General features: G+C 42.3%; 1 protein-coding gene across 1 annotated transcript in view; it reads right to left on the bottom strand.

Annotated features, from left to right (window-relative positions):
* Positions 1–964: 964 nt before the first annotated feature.
* LOC132818510 (ubiquitin-conjugating enzyme E2 U-like) overlaps positions 965–19,730 on the bottom strand; it is a 51,828-nt gene continuing 33,062 nt past the window's right edge. Inside the window, exons 7-10 of the mRNA XM_060829571.1 lie at positions 16,233–16,318; positions 13,900–13,987; positions 5,777–5,895; positions 965–1,119 (exon numbers count right to left, since the gene is read on the bottom strand). Coding sequence (XP_060685554.1) covers positions 965–1,119; positions 5,777–5,895; positions 13,900–13,987; positions 16,233–16,318 — 448 coding nt within the window. The remainder of the gene's footprint in view (positions 1,120–5,776; positions 5,896–13,899; positions 13,988–16,232; positions 16,319–19,730) is intronic.

Raw genomic sequence — 19,730 nt, 5'->3', positions numbered from 1 at the left:
CTCGAGGGAATATCACCCAAATTTAAACAACCTGAATTTATGAAATAATCTTTCATATTATAATATCATGCTGGTGAATCTGTGATGTGCACTTCTAAACTAACAAATCATCCCTGAGGTTTGGTATCCCAAAACAACTGAATGCAATGGAGGAAAAACATTGGTAACCATTTTCTGACAGCTTGAGCGAATGTCCCTGCTTCATTCTCCTTGCTAGATCACCTTCACTGGATTCAAAAAATAGATGGCTTAATTAAGTATAATCCAGATTGAAAAGTGAGTGTGATTAACTTTTTCCATTTATGGTGAAAGGAGTGGAGGGGTCGACAGAAATACATTGTTTCCAGCAGTTGAGGTTTCAAGAACAAGAAGCCAAGATACAAGATTAAATGTATGAAATTTAAGATGGCAGGCAAGAGAAATCTCTATGGTAAATATCTGGGCATAGGAATTGTACCTTCTGGACTTTGTAATAAATACAGTAATTATAAATAATAGTCCAGCATTCCAGTATTTTGTCTTTACTCTATGGTCTTTATGATTCATTTAGATATTAACTCTACAAGTTGAGGCACAGAAGATGTGAACTGAAATATTTTCACTGGAGAAAGTGAAGATTGAGAAAATATGTAATCCCAGTCCCTCTCACGTCATCAATTTTAACGGGTATTGTGAGATCTAGAGTTCCTTTGAGCAATATTAGATGGGAGGTGTCATCATCAATGAAAAAAAAAGCAGAAACCAAACTTGCAATCCAAAACTTTCCTTCAAAGTTTTCAATCACATCAATAACATTTATTTCACAGTCTGGAAATAATAAAGATATGTTTCAGGATAGAGACCTTTGAATATTATTTTAGGAACAACCAGTTTTTGCAGCATTGAAGGGAACATCAAATCATCCAAATTAATTTAATGACAGGCTTGCAGGCCATGAAAGAGTTGAATATTGACATACTTTTCCTTAATCACCTTCCAGCTCATCTAAATTGAGCTGAGCTGTCCAACCAACTAAACTGTCCACTTCCTTGTCCCACATTTCCTCATCTTGTGTATTGCTGTTGGGTTGCACTGACTTGGTTCTTGGTGGCAGATCCTGGGTTACTGAAGTTGAAGCTTCTAAAGTAAAGCAAAGAACATGATGTAATAATGTTAATATGAAATATATCAACATCCACAGTTGATTAATCTGACAGTGAAAAGATTTCACATTTATTATCTTTGAAAGTGTGCACAAATATTGAAATTTTTTAAAAAACAATTCTTCCCTCCTTTCTGGAAAGGTCCAGCTGTCACTGGGCAATGCTATATATGAGCCAGTGAGTCAGGCTAATCTTCATATCTGGAAAAGCACAGCAGGTCAGGCAGCATCTGAGGAGTAGGAGAATCGACATTTCAGGCATAAGCCCTTCATCAGGAGGGGTTGATGAAGGGCTTATGCCTGAAATGTTGATTTGCCTGCTCCTTGGAAGATGCCTGACCTGCTGTGCTTTTCCAGTACCACACTCTCGACTCTGATCTCCAGCATCTGCAGCCCTCACTTTCTCCTGATCTTCATATCTGAAGTGAACCAGGAAATGTTGCCTGACTGGAGAGCATCAGGATCAAATCTGATTTCATCCTCACTACATAAACACCGATATAGGAATACTGAGTTTAATTGTGGTATCCATGCTGCATGCTGCTCCTCTCACTGATAGCAATTGATTCAACAAGAATGGAGAATCAAAAGAGAGACAGATTCTGTTCTAATCAGCACTATACTAGGAAATTGTTGGCCAGCCCTTTATTATGTTAAACTTGACCAATTTTCTTCATAAAATTCAAGAAGCATTACTATGTTTTAAAAAATGACTGACGAATCAGCAAAGTATATTGTGTAAAAACATAAAGTTCATCTCATGATATTAGAGGGTAAGAAGATCTTCCCAGGGTGGGGCTGTCCTTGCTAAAGGTGCCCAAATAAAAAGATCTAGCCCCAAAAGCCCACAGGCAGGTAAACTGCCAGGCATATCCCACCCTTTTGTTGTTGGGGAGTAATGAAGAAGGCAACAGGGCCTGTAGTCCAGACCTTCCTGCCTGATTAAACACTGCTCTCAAGATGGATGGTGATAGTATAATGTCACATCTATTACAATGGAAGAACACCTGACCTTTACCTGAAGTCCAGGAATGTGTACTCCCTACAAGACATCTCTGTAATCTTATATTGGCTAGAACGTTAAATCACACATTGGAATGGGGTGACAGCTGCAGGGGTGGAATTCAGTTAAAATTGGATGAACTGGCAGAACATGGTATGCCCATCACCTACTCAGTTAAACTACTTCTTTTAATCATTAATGGGTGAGTATTGAGTGACCCATTGGTCTTTGAGCTAACTGAACTCTCCCTGCTTTCGCTGATATATTATGAGCACAGTGTTGGCCAGGCCACATTGCAAGGTAGGCAGGTAAACCCTGACAGCAGCTTGGGGATCGGCCTCCAGTTAGGTAATCTTCAGCCCAAAGTGAAAGCGTAACGTCTGCTTGAATCCCACGCCCTGATTTCTCAATCACAGCCCTCAATGGAGTCTGCCTACATTTCACCACCTCCTCCACTCCCAACCAAATGAATTCAACAATGACAGATTTCGGTATCACAGTGCCATCATTGCCCAGGAACTCTGGTGCTGTAACACTGAGATTGCTGCCCTGAGTGAGACACAACCGACAGGAGAAGGGCAGCTCAAAGAACAAAATGACAATTACACTTCCTCTGGAAAGGCAAATCAGAAGAATATCACCTCAATGGGGTCAGCTTCATCAGAACTGGTTGGACATCCCAATGAATCCTCCTAAGTGAGCACCTCATGGCCCTACAGCTGAGCCTGGCCCAGAAGCAGCGAATCACAGTTGTCAATGTTTACAACCCGACCTTAGTCGCAACGGATGAGATGAAAGAGGCATTCTACTCCAGCCTTTGTGAACTGCTGTCCCGCATCCCCATGGGAAACAAGTTGATTCTCCTCAGCAGAGTCAAGAGGGATACAAACCTTTGGAAAGATATGTTAAGCAAGGAAGGTGAAGGGGAAACAAACTCCAACGGAGTCCTCCTCCTGACCAAGTGTCAAGAACATGACCTCATCATAACAAACATGCTGCTCCCCCAGAGGGACAAGGACAAGATCTGAGGGCATTACCCCATTCCAAGCACAGGCACAGAACAGATTACATTAGCATTTGATGGAGGGACCACAGAGATGTCTGCATCATCATTACCATGGTGAGCTGGCAACCACTGGACCAACTACTGATTAATCCACTCTCACATCTCCATCAACCTGGCCCCAAATTGGCAGAGGCAGAAACATTCTGCTGAATGTTGCTAGACTCAAAGACCCTGAGAAGAAAGACTACTCCAGCAGTGCCTCACAGACAACCTGGTAATGACCAATGTGCTAAAGCCACAGACTGCTCACTGCTAAAATACACCATAGTCAGCACTTGTGAACTCGGCCTTTCAATGAGGAACCGAGACTGGGTCAATGAGAATGATCAAAAGATTCAGAATCTCCTAGAACGCAACAACAAGGCATTCCTGTACTGGCAGCTCCACCAAAACCCGAGTGACAGGAAACAAGGTGACAGGCAACTGAAGGCCGAAATGTAACAAAGAACCCATGACCCAAAGGTTAGATGGTGAGTGGAAAGAGCGCAGACTTAGCAGCTCACCACTATGTGTGCAGCTTCTTCAGCGCAATCAAAATTGTCTCCAGTCTGAGTACACAGGTAGCTACTCCATTGAGAATCAAAAACAGTCAGTCGCTCATCTAGACAGAGAGGCAGTCAGAACCTACTGGAGACAGCACTTTGAGTACCTCCTCGGCCTAGGCACAGCCTTCAATGTAAGTGCTCTCAAGATCATCCAGCAACACACTACCCATTGTCATTTCAGAACACCTCCAATTTGCCATGAGGTTGGAAAAACTATTTTACAGCTGAGAAACAACAACATATTCAGCACAGATGGAATTGCCACTGAGGTTGGAAAATATGGCTAAGAAGCAGTCTTGACACGAATCCACAATTTCATCACTCTTGTCTGGAAAGAAGACAGCATACCAGGAGATCTCAGAGATGCCCGTAATTGTTACCATCTTAAGAAAGGAGACAGGTCTGACAGGGGAAATTACAGAGGGATTTGCCTACTGTCTGCCACAGGAAAGGTCATCAGGAGAATCGTCCTCAACTGACTCCCCATAGTGACTAAAGAGTTCCTCCATGAGTTTCAAAATGATTTCTGCTTGTCAAGAGGCACAAGGGACATGGTTTTCAGTGCATCACAAATCCAAGAATATGGCAGGCATTAGCACCAATCTCTGTACATGGCTTTTCGAAACTTACATGAGTAATGTGGTATATCTTCCTCAAAATAAGCTGCCTGCAGAAATTCATCACCATTCTCCACTTGACTTGCAAGCTGTGATTCTCAGCCATAGATCTACTCAGACCCAAAGTGCAAACTGGGGTCAAGCAGGGCTGTGTCATCGTACAAACACCGTCTGCCTTCTTCCTTGGTGTAATGCTCCAACCTGTGTCCATGAAGCTCCCCACTGGAGTGGAGCTAACCTACACAGCGAGCGGCAAACTGTTCACCTTTCAATGTCTCCAGGCCAGAACCAAGACCACCTTCTCTCCTTGAGCTCCAGTACACAGAAGGTACCTGATGGGACACAATCTTGGAGGCTGAGCTACAAACCATCATTGTTCCATTCACCATAATGAATGAGAAAATGGTACTCAGACTAAACATCTGGAAATTCAAAATGCTCTACCAGCATGCTCCTGCCACATAATACTGTTCCCCGACCATCAAATCTACGGCAAGCCCATGAACAATGTGAATCATTTGCTATACCTCAGGAGTCTCCTCTTAGTGCAAGCAGACAGTGACAAAGAGATTCAACATCAACTCTGATGTGCCAGTGCAGCCTTTAGATGCCTGAGGAACAGAGTATTCAAAATCCGATACCTCAAACCTAACAGCAAGCTCATGATCAACAGAGCAGCTATGGTCCCCATCCTCCTGTGTGCACCTGAAACATTGACCATGAACAACCATGGTCCTCAAATCCCTGGAGAGTTATCACCAGTTACTGCCTTCACAAAAATTCTACAAATCCACTGGCAGGATAGGTATACCAACATGAGCATTCTTTCACCAGTATTGAGGCACTGGTCATGCTCGATCAGTTACAACGGGCAGGCCACATTGTCTATATACCTGACAGAAGACTCCCTAAACAAACGCTCTACTCCGAGCTCTGCAACGGTCAGTGATCAGTAGGAGGGCTGAGGATTCCCCGAAAGCTTTCCTAAACAAATGCAACATCCCCTCTAAGACACACAACCTGGAGAAGAAGCATCTGCAAAGGGGCGAACCACTTTGAGCAAGTCACCCTCAACCCTGAGGGACAGCCAAAGAAGACAAGGAGGAATTTACAGGAGATTAATTGTAGTGGTTCAAACCGGTGACAGACCACCACTTTAGATTCATAGAATTGTATAGTCCAGAAGATGCCATTAGCCTATTGAGTCTACACTGACAATAACTGCTACACTAGTCCTACTTTGCAACACTCAATCTATACTCTTGAATGTTATGACATTTCAAGTGCCCATCCAAGTACTTTTTACTTTTTTTAACTTCTCGGGGCAGTTAGGGGTTGGCAATAAATGCTGGTCTTGTCAGCTATACCAACGTTCCATGAAATAGTATTTTTAAAAAAAATCACCTAAGGGTTTATCCATAATGTAGCAATTTTTCATGCGGTTGATTCGTGCAAGTTTTTCGTCCAATGTCACTCGAGCGTTCCTTCCTTTCTTAAATGCTCCATACATTATGTAATTGAACCTGTGCACAACATGATACAAAAGCACTCAGTATGTTATCTCGCAGTTAGAACATAAATCAAATTGTATAATTTGATTTTAAATTGCTGACATCTAAGTGGCAGTTTATTTTCAGAAGAAATATTCTCTAATTTTTAGGCAGTGCTAAGTAAAAATACCTGACTCAAACAAAGAATAACATAGCACAGGAACAGGCCCTTTAGCCCAGCAAGCCTGCACCAATTCCTGGTCCTTTTTTAGACCCGCTATTTATTGCCCATTCATGGATTCAAACTCTGTTCGCCTCTCGCTCATGTATCTATCAAGATGCATCTTAAACGTTGCTCATGTGCCTGCTTCCACCTCCTCCACTGGCAGTGTAATTCACGCACCCACCACCTTCTCTGTGAAAATTTTTCCTGCACTTCTGCCCTAAACTTTCCTCTCTCACCTTGAACCTGTGCCCTCTTGTAGTTGACTTTTCCACCCTGGGATTCAGCCACCGACCATCCACCTATCTATGCCTCTCATAACTTTGTAGACTTCTGTCAGGTCGCTGCTCAGCCTCCGATGTTCCAGTGAAAACAATCTGAGTTTATCCAACTTCTCCTCATACCTCAAACCTTCCAGACCAGGCAACATTCTAGTAAACCTTCCGTACACCTTCTTCAAAGCATCCACATCCTTCTGGACGTGCGGTGACCAGAACTGCACATGACATTCCAAATGTAGGCTAATTAAAGTTTTATACAGCTGTAACATGACAATTTTTATATTCAATGTCCCGACTGACGAAGGCAAGCACGTTGTCTGTCTTCTTGACAACTTTAGCTACCTGTGTTCCCACTTTCAGGGATTCATGGCCCTGTATGTCCAGATCTCTCTGTACGTCAGTGCTCCTAAGGGTTCTGCCATTTCTTGTATAATTTGTTGAGAGTGCGGTGCTGGAAAAGCACAGCAGGTGAGACAGCATCCGAGGAGCAAATCGATGTTTCGGGCATCAGCCCTTCGTCAAGAATGAGACTTGTGGGCCAGGGGACTGAGAGATAAATGGGAGGGGGATGGGGTTGGGGGGAAGGTAGCTGAGAATACGATAGGTAGATGAAGGGGAGGGGGAGGGTGATAGGTCGGAGAGGAGGGTGGAGCAGATAGATGGGAAAGGTGATGGACAGGTCAGGAGGGCAGTGCCGAGTTGGACGCTTGAGACTGGGGTAATGTGGGGGGTGGGGAAATGAGGAAACTGTTGAAATCCACACAGATCCTGTGTGGGTGCAGGGTCCCAAGGCGGAATATCAGGTGCTCTTCCTCCAGGCATCAAGTGGTAAGGGCTTGGTGATGGAAGAGGCCCAGTACCTGCATGTCCTTGACGGAGTGGGAGGGGGAGTTAAAGTGTTCAGCCATGGGGCTGTGGGGTTGGTGGGTGCAGGTGTCCCAGAGATGTTCTCCAAAACAATCCACAACTAGGTGTCCTGTCCCCGTGATGTAGAGGAGACCACATCAATGGATACAAATGTGAATAAATCCTACCTCAGTATCTTCTCCAACAGCGTCCTCACCACTGATGTCAGGCTCACTGGCCAGGATTATCTCTGTTTTCCTTCTTAAACAAAGGGACAACATTGACTATTCTTCAGTCATAGAGTCATAGAGATGTACAGCATGAAAACAGACCCTTCACTCCAACCTGTCCACGCCGACCAGATATCCCAACTCAATCTAGTCCCACCTGCCAGCACCCGGCCCATATCCCTCCAAACCCTTCCTATTCATATACCCATCCAAATGCCTCTTAAATGTTGCAATTGTACCAGCCTCCACCACATCTTCTGGCAGCTCATTCCATACACGTACCACCTTCTGTGTGAAAAAGTTGCCCCTTAGGTCTTTTATATCTTTCCCCTCTCACCCTAAACGTGTGTTTTCTAGTTCTGGACTCATTGACCGCAGGGAAAAGACTTTGTCTATTTATCCTATCCATGCCCCTCCTAATTTTGTAGACCTCTATAAGTTCACCCTTCAGCCTCCGACGCTCCAGGGAAAACAGCCCTAGCCTGTTCAGCCTCTCCCCATAGCTCAAATCCTCCAACTCTGGCAACATCCTTGTAAATCTTTTCTGAACCCTTTCATGTTTCATAACATCTTCCTGATAGGAAGGAGACCGGAATTGCGCGCAATATTCCAACAGTGGCCTAACCAATGTCCTGTACAGCCACAACATGACCTCCCAACTCCTGTACTCAATACTCTAACCAATAAAAGAAAGCATACCAAACGCCTTCTTCACTATTCTATCTACCTGTGACTCCACTTTCAAGAAGCTATGAACCTGCACTCCAAGGTCTCTTTGTTCAGCAACACTCCCTAGGACATTACTATTAAGTGTATAAATCCTGCTAAGATTTGCTTTCCCAAAATACAGCACCTCACATTTATCTGAATTAAACTCCATCTGCCACTTCTCAGCCCATTGGCCCATCTGGTCCAGATCCTGTTGTAATCTGAGGTAACCCTCTTCGCTGTTCACTACACCTCCAATTTTGGTGTCATCTGCAAACTTACTAACTGTACCTCTTATGCTCGCATCCGAATCATTTATGTAAATGACAAAAAGTAGAGGACCCAGCACTGATCCTTGTGGCACTCCACTGGTCACAGGCCTCCAGTCTGAAAAACAACCCTCCACCACCACCCTCTGTCTTCTACCTTTGAGTCAGTTCTGTATTCCATGAGATCTAGCCTTGCTAATCATTCTCCCAAAGGGAATCTTGTCAAACACCTTACTGATGTCCATATAGATCACATCTACTGCTCTACCCTCATCAATCTTCTTTGTTACTTCATCAAAAAACTCAATCAAGTTTGTGAGACATGATTTCCCACACACAAGGTCATGTTGACTATCCCTAATCAGTCCTTGTCTTTCCAAATACATGTACATCCTGTCCCTCAGGAATCTCTCCAACAACTTGCCCACCACCAACATCAAGCTCACTGATCTATAGTTTCCTGGCTTGTCCTTACCACCCTTCTTAAACTGTGGCACACATTTTCAGTCCTCTGGAACATTGCCAAAGGCCAAAGAGGATGCAAAGATATTTATTAATCCCCTTGCTATTTCTTCCCTTGCCTCCCACAGTATTCTGGGATAGAGCTCATTTGGCCCTGAGGGTTTGTCTACCTTCATGCATTTCAAGACACCCAACACTTTCTCCTTCATTATGTTGATCTACCCGAAAATATTCATACACCTTTCCCTAATCTCAACATTCCTCAAGTCCTTTACTTTGGTAAAGTATTCATTAAGAATCTCATCCATTTCCTCCAGCTCCACACATAACCACCCTCCATTATAAAATGCCTTGGAATTTTCCTTAACCCTGCTAGCCAAGGACATTTCATGGCTACTTTTAGCTCCCTTAATAACCTTCCTACTTCCTCTAGATTCATTCCTGTCCTAATTTTCACGGGACCAAGCCTGTCCTGCATTCTAATCAACTGGGCTTGAAAAGACTCCCACATTTCAGATGTGGATTTACAGCTGCTCCTGATTCACAGTCTCCAATTTGTGCTTAATTTGGTTATAGCTGACCTTATTGCAATTTAACATCTTCATCTGAGGTCCACTCTTGTGTTTACCCATAAGTATCTGAAAAGTTACACAATTATGATTACTACTCCCAAAATGCAACCCAACCGAAACATTGATCATCCGCTGGGCTCATTTCCCAATACCTGGTCCAGTATGACCCCCTCCTTCATTGGACTATCCACATAATGTTTCAATTCCTCATGGACACACCTAACAAATTGCTCCCCATCCAATTCCCAGCACTAAGGGAGTCCCAGTCAATATGGGGGAAGTTAAAAATCATAAACCACAACAACCCTGTTATTTCTGCATCTTTCCAGAATTTGCCTATGTATCTCTCCTGCTGGCAGCTGGGAGGTCTGTGGTACAATCCCAGCACTGTGATTGCACCCTTCCTATTCCTGAGTTCTATTCATAATGCCTCACTGAAAGAGCCCTCCAGGGTGTCCTCCCTCAACACAGTCTGTGAAATGCTCCCTAACCAATAATGCAACTCCTTTGCTTCCTTTTCTGTCTCTTCTAAATCATCAATATTCTGGAATGTTAAACTGTCAATCCTGTCCCTCTTTCAACTATGTCTCTGTGATAGCAACAACATTGTAACTGAATGCATTAGTCCAGGCTCTAAGTTTATGCATTTTACCTTTTATACTTTTGCATTGAAGTAAATACAGTCCAAGTCTCAAGTTCCACTGAGCTCAGCAACCTCTCCCTGACTGCTCATCCTCTTAGCTATTTTTGCCTTGGTCTCAAGCTATTGCCCAGTCTCTATAGGTATTGACCTGCTGCTTCAGTTCCCACCATCTGCCACAATAGTTTTAATCCTCCCAAATGGCATTATCAAACCTCCCTGCCATGATATTGGTGTCTTTGCAGTTTAAGTGCAACCCCTCCATCTTGTACAAGTCCCTCCTACAGTGGAAGACATCCCAATGATCCACATATCTGAATCCTTCTCCCCTACACCAGCTCTTTAGCCATATGTTCAATTGTACAAAATCTCTGTTTCTGTCCTCAGTAACACATGGGAGTAATCCTGAGTAATCTAGATGTGAATGGTCGTTGCAGGACTCTGTCACTCTTCCTACTACGTTATTTGTGCCAACATGAACAATGGCTTCTGTCTGTTTACCCTCCCTGCACCTGCAGAGAAACATCCACGATCCTGGCACTAGGGAGGCAACGTACCATCCTGGAGTTTCTCTCGCGATCAAAGAAGCGCTTATCTGTGCCACTGACTATCAAATCTCCAATTACTATTGGTCTATGTTTTGCCCCTCCCTCTGTACAGCAGGGCCAGTGGGGATTTACATATTAATGAATCGAAACCGGCAACCTCATTTGAAGTGATTAAAGATTTAACAGCAATCTAGGTTTGTCCAATCCATCACATCAGTTCTACGACACTTTGATCTTTTACTATAAATTTTGTGTCCCATGATCCTGCCCCACTAACTACCTGATGAAGAAGCAGTGCTCCAAAAGCTAGTGCTTCCAAATAAACCTGTTGGACTATAACCTGGTGTTGTGAGATTTTTAACTTTGTCCACCCCAGTCCAACACCAGTACCTCCAAATCACATCATTATTTAATGCATTGCTTATACATACTAGCAATGATCCAATCAGTCCATCTCCCATCGTTCTGTTCAAAGATCATGTTTATTTCTCTCACTAAGGAGATCTCCGATTACTTGCATTCTATTCTTTCCTACCTCAATAATAATTTGCACTTCTGTAGCATATTTAACATAGTCAAATCTCCCAAGGTGAACAGAAACTGATACCAAACTCAAGAAGGTATCATTAGAACTGAGGCTGAAGAATCACTGTAACGAAGTACATTTTTAAGAACAGCCTTAAAGCAGGAGAGAGGCGGTGGGTGAATTTACAGAAGCAATCAGAGCTTAAGGCCCAACCAACTGAAAGCATAGCTATCAATGTGGGTGTAAAAGCAAAGTCAAATGTGGCAGAGGTCCCAGTAGTTTGCAGTGCTACAGGAGATTAGAGATAGAGATCATTGAGGGGCTTCAAAGAAAGATGAGAATTTTAAAATCATGGCATTAGTGGACTTGGAGTGAGTGCAAATCAATGAGATCAATTAGTTTTGCTTTATCTCAATTTCTCAATAATTAACAGTTGTAAGATCCCTCCAAGCCAAATTCTGACTTGGAACTATATTGCTGCTCCTTCTCTATCACTGAATGAATATTCTGGAACTCTCTGAACTGGTTGATTACAAAATTAGGTTTAAAAAATGTTGAAAAATGTAAAGCACACTGTGCTGTAGCAACCTTGTCAAGGACAATTAGGCATGGACAATAAATGCTGGTCAACTAGTGATGTCCACATCCCATGACTGAGAAATAAAGAAAGATATTCCAATCCTGGGGAGTCTCCCACCAATTTCCTTCTCAAAGTTTTTCATTTTTATTTTTGCTCCACAATGGAAAGGAAAGCATTCTTGCCAATTTATCTAAAGTAAGTGTCTAAGCTACCTTTTTCACCTATTCCTCATTGCAACCTGATACTTATACGGTTATGTTTTCACTTTCTGCATTTTCCATTTGCCAGTTTATAACAAAGTCTCATCCTGCAGCCCCAATGAGGATCTCAAAGTATAGTTTGGGAAGCGTGGGGATAATTACTACTTGGGAAAAGATAAATTGGGAAAGTGTATAGTGGCACCAACCATAACACAAGTCATAGACAGAGGATTAGAGTATCAGGCTCAAGAAAGGTTGTGATACAAACAGAAACTGCAGTCATTCCTGATGAAGGGCTCCAGCCCGAAAGATTGATTTTCCTGCTCCTCAGTTGCTGCCTGACCTGCTGTGTTTTTCTAGCAACACACCCTCAACTTTGATCTCCAGCATCTGCAGACCTCACTGTCTCATCATCAATCGGATAGTATGCTTTTTTCTTCTACCCTGTTCAATAATGTGAACAGTGAAAGAAAATGTTGGGTACAAAACAAGACATTGAGCTTTTGGAGGCAGCATTAGCAGTAGAGTTCTTTTAAGATTAGAACAGATAGTGAATGCAAGAATTGACTCAGATTAGAGCCATCAAGAATAACAGATTGGAGTTCTTCACTGGATTTATATAAAACATGAAGAATCTGAATTTGCTTAAAGGTCTTGCTAGAAATGTACCATAATCCCAGAGGACTTTACCAGATGACTGCAGGGAATCAACTATAATGGGATTCCATTAATTCTGGATTCTTTTTAATCAGCCTTTTAAGGAATAGAAGACAACTGGACGTGCCATTTGAAATGGAAAAAAGATTAGATGTCACATAAATGCACCGCCTTCCTTGTTTTCTGTGTTATCTTTGGCCGTATATGCTGTCTTAAATGAGGAAGGAAAATGATAGCCGAAAACAAGTTGAAGTAATTATTTCAATTAATGAATGAGTTACGATAAACAAAACTTCAAATGAATATATGTGAACAAGGACATATACTGTGTTCGTGATGGCAAGTACTCATTTAAAAGCTTGTGAAACTTTGTGTTCCCTTTCATCCAAATGAACTGATCTCACACAATATTATGAGACTAGATTATTTTAATATGTTTGTCATACTCCTACCACATGCATGACACACTGAGTGTATGAGGTGAGTCAGGGTCAAAATAACCGTGAGAAATCAAATGAATGGTTGCTGGATGCCGTAGCAGCAACGTTTGTCCTTGAAGGTGACGTAGAGCTCAGGGTTTGGCTATTGGCAACCAAAAATCTTTTCACAGAAACGGCAAGGAAATATGGCAACGTGTCAAGCTATGAACTGTTTAATAGCATTTTTGTAGCCTTTTCACTTAGGCCTCTTTGAAGGATCCATTTCAATTAGATGCTGTGCAAAGCGAACATTGTTAAATCATGATTTAGAGATGTACAAAGTTAAAAATCACACAACACCAGGTTATAGTCCAACAGGTTTAATTGGAAGCACACTAGCTTTCGGAGCGCCACTCCTTCATCAGGTGGTTTCACTCCAAAAGCTAATATGCTTCCAATTAAACCTGTTGGACTATATCATGGTGTTGCGTGACATTTAACACTGTTAAATAATTTGAACTGTACTGTTTACAGGCCCAGTTAACAGCTGATTTGGTCTTTTCAGAGATTTCAGACTGTTGTCACATAGATTTCTGGTGCTTTCTGCTTTCTTTGCCCCTTTACTCAAACATTGGATGTGACGTAGTCTTCAGACTGGTGTTCACAATGGCGGGGGTCCTTTGCAGCTAAACTATAAAAGTGGTTCAGGTGACATCATGAATCCCACAATATCCTGACTTTATAATAGTGGCCATGGCTTTGTTATATAAGACTGGCCCTGATTTTATTATATAATACTTGCAATCTATATAACCTCCTATAAGTGGGTACCTGCACTGTTAGGTGTTAACTCATTGAATTCGGATGAATACGCACTCTTTATTCTGTTCTTCAATCTCTTCCCGTAAATCCTCCTTTTTCAGTCCATCATACAATGCTTTGAGATGAGGATAGGGCACTGGCACTGAAACAAAGGTACAAATAAAATCACTGATTTGTTTCTTGAGAGCAGGTTTCATTTTAATGGTTGAACACATCGGAGAACCATAACTATGCAGCTATTTTCCTTGAAATGCTGCTTTCCCAAATGGTACACTAAAGTAAAGTAGGCATTGTGGAAAGTTGGTATAACCTTTCAATGTTTGATAAATTAAAACTCTAAGGCTTAACTACTTTGCTGTATTCACTTTCCAGTGCAAAACTCTGTTGCATAGACAGTAATTGCTGGAAATATAGAACAGGTCAGCTTGCATCTGTGGAAAGAAAAGCAGTTAAAAGTTTTGGTTAACTTTCAATTCGATTGTTACAAATTCTGACAAATGAACTGGTTTTAAGTAAGTGAAATCGTGAGGTGGCGGGGAGGGTGGAAATACTGTCTGGTGATACAGGTCTGTCAGAAGAATCGCTGAAATTATGGTCTGAAAATGAACTTAATATTGAGCTTTGAAGGGTGCAAAAGTGCCTCATAGAAAGACGTTCCTTGAGCTTACTTTGACTTTCATTGGCAAACTTCAGAAGACTGTGGACGTGATGTTGGTAGGATTGCAAAAGTGGAGAAGTAATATAGCAGGTGACTGGACACTTAGGGAATGCTTGTGGACTCAATGAAGGCATTTGCGAAGCAATTACTCAACTTGCATTCAAAATCTTTGATGCGTACGGAGTAGACCATTTTGCAAGCAGTGAATAGGAATTAGGAAGAGTAAACCATTCATTGTCTCTTGAGCTTACTTCACGGCTGATTTAACTATGGCCTTAACTCCAATTTTCTATCAATGCTTATACTCTTTGATTCCCATATTAAGAATCTACCCAACTCAGCTTTAAAAAGTTTTCAATGACACTGCTCTGCTTTCTAGCATGATAATTCCACAGACTAGCAATGCATCCAGATAAAAAGAATTTTCCTAATCTTAAATGGGAGATCCCTTATTTTTAAATTTGTAGTTCCTGGTCTCTCCAACAAGGGGAACTATCCTCTCAACATCCATCCTCTCAAATCTTCTCAGGATTTCACATGCTTCATTAAGATCACTTCTCATGCTTGTAAATCTCCAAAGGATACAGAAGCAACCTGTCCAATCCTTCCTTATAAAGTAACCTAAACTGTAAAATACTCTGTATGTGGTCTCACTAATAGCCTCTATGACTTTAGCAAAACTTGCCCTTTCAATAAATAACAGTATTCCACTTGCCTTCCTAACACACTAACATTTTTGAGAGTCATGTACAGTACACTGTACTGTACTACAACATTTTGTAATCTCTCACATTTAAAAATAAACTGCTCTTCGATTCTGCCTGCCGAAATGGATAAGTTCACAATTTCCCACCTGATACGACATCTATTGAATTTGTGCCCAATCACTTAACCGACATCCTTTTGCAGGCTCCTTGTGTTCTCAAGATAATTTACTCTCCTACCAATCTTTGTGTTATCAGCAACTCAAGCAGCTATATACAAGATCTCTTCATCCAAGTCATTGCTATAGATTGTAACTATAGACCATACTAAATTAAATATACATTGTTTAATACATAGCTCATTCCAAATTGCCCTTTCAGAACTTAACTAGATTTCAATTTTGCATTGCATGCTAACATTTAATGGAAACTTTGCTGAATTTGTCCAAAATGGACAACAGAGTGGCATAATGGTAATGCGGTATTAATGATAACGATGAGGACTGCAGAGGGCCAGGCCAATGCTCTGACGATAAAGGTTCACATCCCACCACAGCAGCTGATAGAAGTGAAATACAATGAATAAGTTTGGAAAATAAAGCCAGTTTCAATTGTGGTGACCATGAAACTACTGTTGATTGCTGTAAAAGTCCATCTGTTTCACTTATGTTTTAGGGAAGAAAACTGGCCATCCTTATCTGGACTGGCCTATATGTGACTCCAAAACCATAGCAATGTGCTTGGCTCTTAATTGCCCTCTTCAAAGGCCCAACAGGTCACTCAGCATAAGGGAAATGAGGGATAAGCAACAAATGCTACCCTTGTTAATGATGCCCACATCCCATGAGAAAATTAAGAAAAGAAACTCACTAAATTTGAACCCTAATAAGTAGGAGTCTAGGCTGATTTGAAATGCAGGCCCTGAATGTATAAAGTAAGCATCCGAACCCAGTATGTCACCCAAATCTGTCATATTATTTTTAGAGCAAGTAGTAAGAAGCACCTTAATTGGTACATTACCGTACTTGGATCTTTGCGGCTCTCAGTTGCTTTTGTTGTGGCGATTTCGCACCAGGTCTTATGATAGTCATCAAAAGCAATCCTTTTTATTCTAAAAGAGAGCATAATTATTCAAGTTAATTGAGTAAAGAGTTTACCTGGTTAAATGCTGTTTAAATGATACACTTAGTACCAAAAACTCTAGCTTGGTATCTCTTTTATGTAATGATCAAAACGTAACCAATGCTCATAGAAATCCTCATGTTATAAAGAGGAAGATCCAAAAGAATTAATTACGAAAAAACTGGAATCTCACAAACATAGAAAGACAGAACAACACAAATATCTTGTTTTCATTCAACCTTCTATGTTTGCCCCTTCTCTTCTAAACAGATTGCTTCAAATACATTGATCACTTATTCACCAATAGCATATCAGTAACCTAGCCAAATAGGCATTTTTCAAGTATGGTTCTTGACAAGTGAACGGCAAGTGATCAAGTGGGACTGGAGGAGTTGCTGTGCAGAAAAAGATGTGAAGGCACAGTTAAAGATAACTGATAGATAAATTCTTGGTCAACCAGGGGAATGAAGTGTAATGGTGAATAGGCAGAAAGTGGATATGAGGAATGTCAGATCAGCCATGATCCTATTGAATGGCGGAGCAGGCTCGAGGGGCTGTGTGGCCTAGTCCTGTTCCTATTTCTTACAGACTTACTGTCTTAAAGAGGAGGACTTCAAAGACACTTTTTTTTCAAAATTTCATCATGGGATGTGGCTATCACTGGCTGCTCCAGCATTTATCATCCATGTCTAACTGCTGTGGAGAAGGTGGTGGGGAGTTGCTTTCTTGAATCACTGCAGTCCATTTCATGCACCGCAGTAGCTACATCCACAATGTCATCAGGGAGGAAGCTCCAGGATTTAGACTCAGTGTCACTGAAGTAACTGTAATATGTTCCCAATCATATCACCTAATATGGTCTGAAGCCAAGCTAGAGACTTTTACTGAAATGAAGGAACAGGTGATAACTATATTAACTCATAATTAATTGGGTTGGAATTGGATGTATAAATATGGGGAGCCAGTATTTAATGGGTATGAATTTTATGAAATGTGGCTAAATGAAAAGTGTGAACTTGAGTTCTGTTTAAATAAAGTTATATTTTGGAGTATAAATACCTGAGTCAGTATGGTGAGTGGCTTGGATGTTGTGATATTCCCATGAATCTGCTGCCCTCATCTTTTAAGATGATGGTGGTCACGGACTTGTTGTATTAAAGCGTTGGTGAATTTCTGCAGTGCATCTTGTAGATGGTACACACTGCTGTCACTGAATGTTGTTGGTGGAGGAAATGAATGTTTGTGGATTTGGTGCAAATTAAGAGAGCTGCTTTTTCCTGGATTATGCCAACCTTCTCGAGTGTTGCTGGAGCTGCACTCATCCAGGCAAAAGGCAAGCATTTCATCCCACTCCTGACTTGTACATTGCAGATGGTAGACAGGTGTTTGGAGCTTTAGCTCCTGTAGTCACAATTTTTATATGACCGATCATGGTTTCTAATAAACACTAGGATGTTGGTAATGGGGGATTTAGTGCTGGTAGTACCATTTAGAGATGAGGGGTGATGGTTAAATTCTTTCTTGTTTCGGATGGTGATTGCCTGGAACTTGTGTGATGCGTGATACTATTGCTGACGAAACCTTCCATTATATTGTCGCTGATTGAGAGTAGAATGATGGGACAGTAGTTGGATTTGTCCTGCTATTTATATATAGGATGTACCTGGGCAATTGTCCACATTGTCAGGTAAAAGACAGTCTTATATCTGAACTGGAATACCTTAGCTAGCGGTGTGGCAAGTTCTGGATCATGCCTTCAGCATTATTGCCAAAAGCTGTCAGGACTGATAACCTTTGCTGTATCCAGTGTTTGCAACATTTCTTGGTATCACGAAGAGTGAATCAAATTAGTTTGAGACTAGCATCTGTGATGTCAGGAACCACTGCAGCAGTCCAGATGGATCGTCCACTCAGCATAAGATAAGAGTTGAGAGTATGGTGCTAGAAAAGCACAGCAGGTCAGGCAGCATCCGAAGAGTAGAAGAATCAACGTTCTGGGCATAAGCCCTTCATCAGGAATGAGGCTTGTAGGCCAGAGGGCTAAGAGATAAATGTTGGAGGGTAAGGTAGCTGAGAGTGTGATACGTAGGTAAAGGTGAGGGAGAAGGTGTACACCAGTCAATGAAGGTAAGCATGCAGGTACAGCAGGTAGTGAAGAAGGCTAATAGCATGCTGGCCTTCATAACAAGAGGGATTGAGTATAGAAGCAAAGACGTTCTTCTGCAGCTGTACAGGGCCCTGGTGAGACCACACCTGGAGTATTGTGTCCAGTTCTGATCTCCAAATTTGAGGAAAGACATTCTGGCTATTGAGGTACGTTCACGAGGTCAATTCCTGGAATGGCGGGACTACCTTACGCTGAAAGATTGGAGCGACTGGGCTTGTATACACTTGTGTTTAGAAGACTGAGAGGGGATCTGATTGAGACATATAAGATTATTAAAGGATTGGACACTCTGGAGGCAGGAACCATGTTCCCGCTGATGGGTGAGCGCCAAACCAGAGGACACAGCTTAAAAATATGGGGTAGACCATTTAGGACAGAGATGAGGAGAAACTTCTTCACCCAGAGAGTGATGGCTGTGTGGAATGCTCTGCTCCAGAGGGCAGTGGAGGCCCAGTCTCTGGATTCATTTAAGAAAAAGTTGGATAGAGCTCTCAAGGATTGTGGAATCAAAGTTATGGAGATAAGGCAGGAACAGGATACTGATTAAGGATGATCAGCTATGATCATATTGAATGGTGGTGCAGGCTCGAAGGGCAGAATGGCCTACTCCTGCACCTATTGTCTATTGTCAAGAGAACGGTGCCGAGTTGGAGGTTTGGGACTGGGATAATGTGGCGGGGGGGGGAAATGAGGAAACTGTTGAAATCCACATTCATCCCGTGTGGTTGTAGGGTCCCAAGATTTAATAAAAGGCATCGGATGAGAAGCGTTTGGCGATGGAGGAGGCCCAGGACCTGCATGTCCTTGGCAGAATGGGAGGGGGAGTTCAAGTGTTCAGCCACAGGACAGTGGGGTTGGTTGGTGTGGGTGTCCCAGGGATGTCCTCTGAAATGGTCTGCAAGGTGGCATTCCACTTCGGGTGCAATGGATACAGTAAATGACATTGGTGGAGATATGGGTAAAATTCTGTTAGATGGGGAAGGATGCTTATGGGCCTTGGACGGAGGAGAGGGGGGAGGTGTGGGCACAGGTTTTGCACTTCCTGGGGTGGCAGGGGAAGATGCTGGGAGTGGGTTGTGGGCTGGTAGGGGGTGGCGTGGATCTGATGAGGAAGTCGTGGAGGGAACGGAATGCTGGTAGGAATGGGGAGGTAAATATATCTTTGGTGGGGTCCATTTGTAGGTGACAGAAGTGGTGGAGGATGATACGGTGTATACGGAAGTTGGTGGGGCGG

Source organism: Hemiscyllium ocellatum, chromosome 9 (assembly GCF_020745735.1).
Source record: "Hemiscyllium ocellatum isolate sHemOce1 chromosome 9, sHemOce1.pat.X.cur, whole genome shotgun sequence".
NCBI lineage: Eukaryota > Metazoa > Chordata > Chondrichthyes > Orectolobiformes > Hemiscylliidae > Hemiscyllium > Hemiscyllium ocellatum.
Note: the sequence above shows the minus strand (reverse complement) of the source record. Positions and strands in the feature narration are given on the sequence as shown.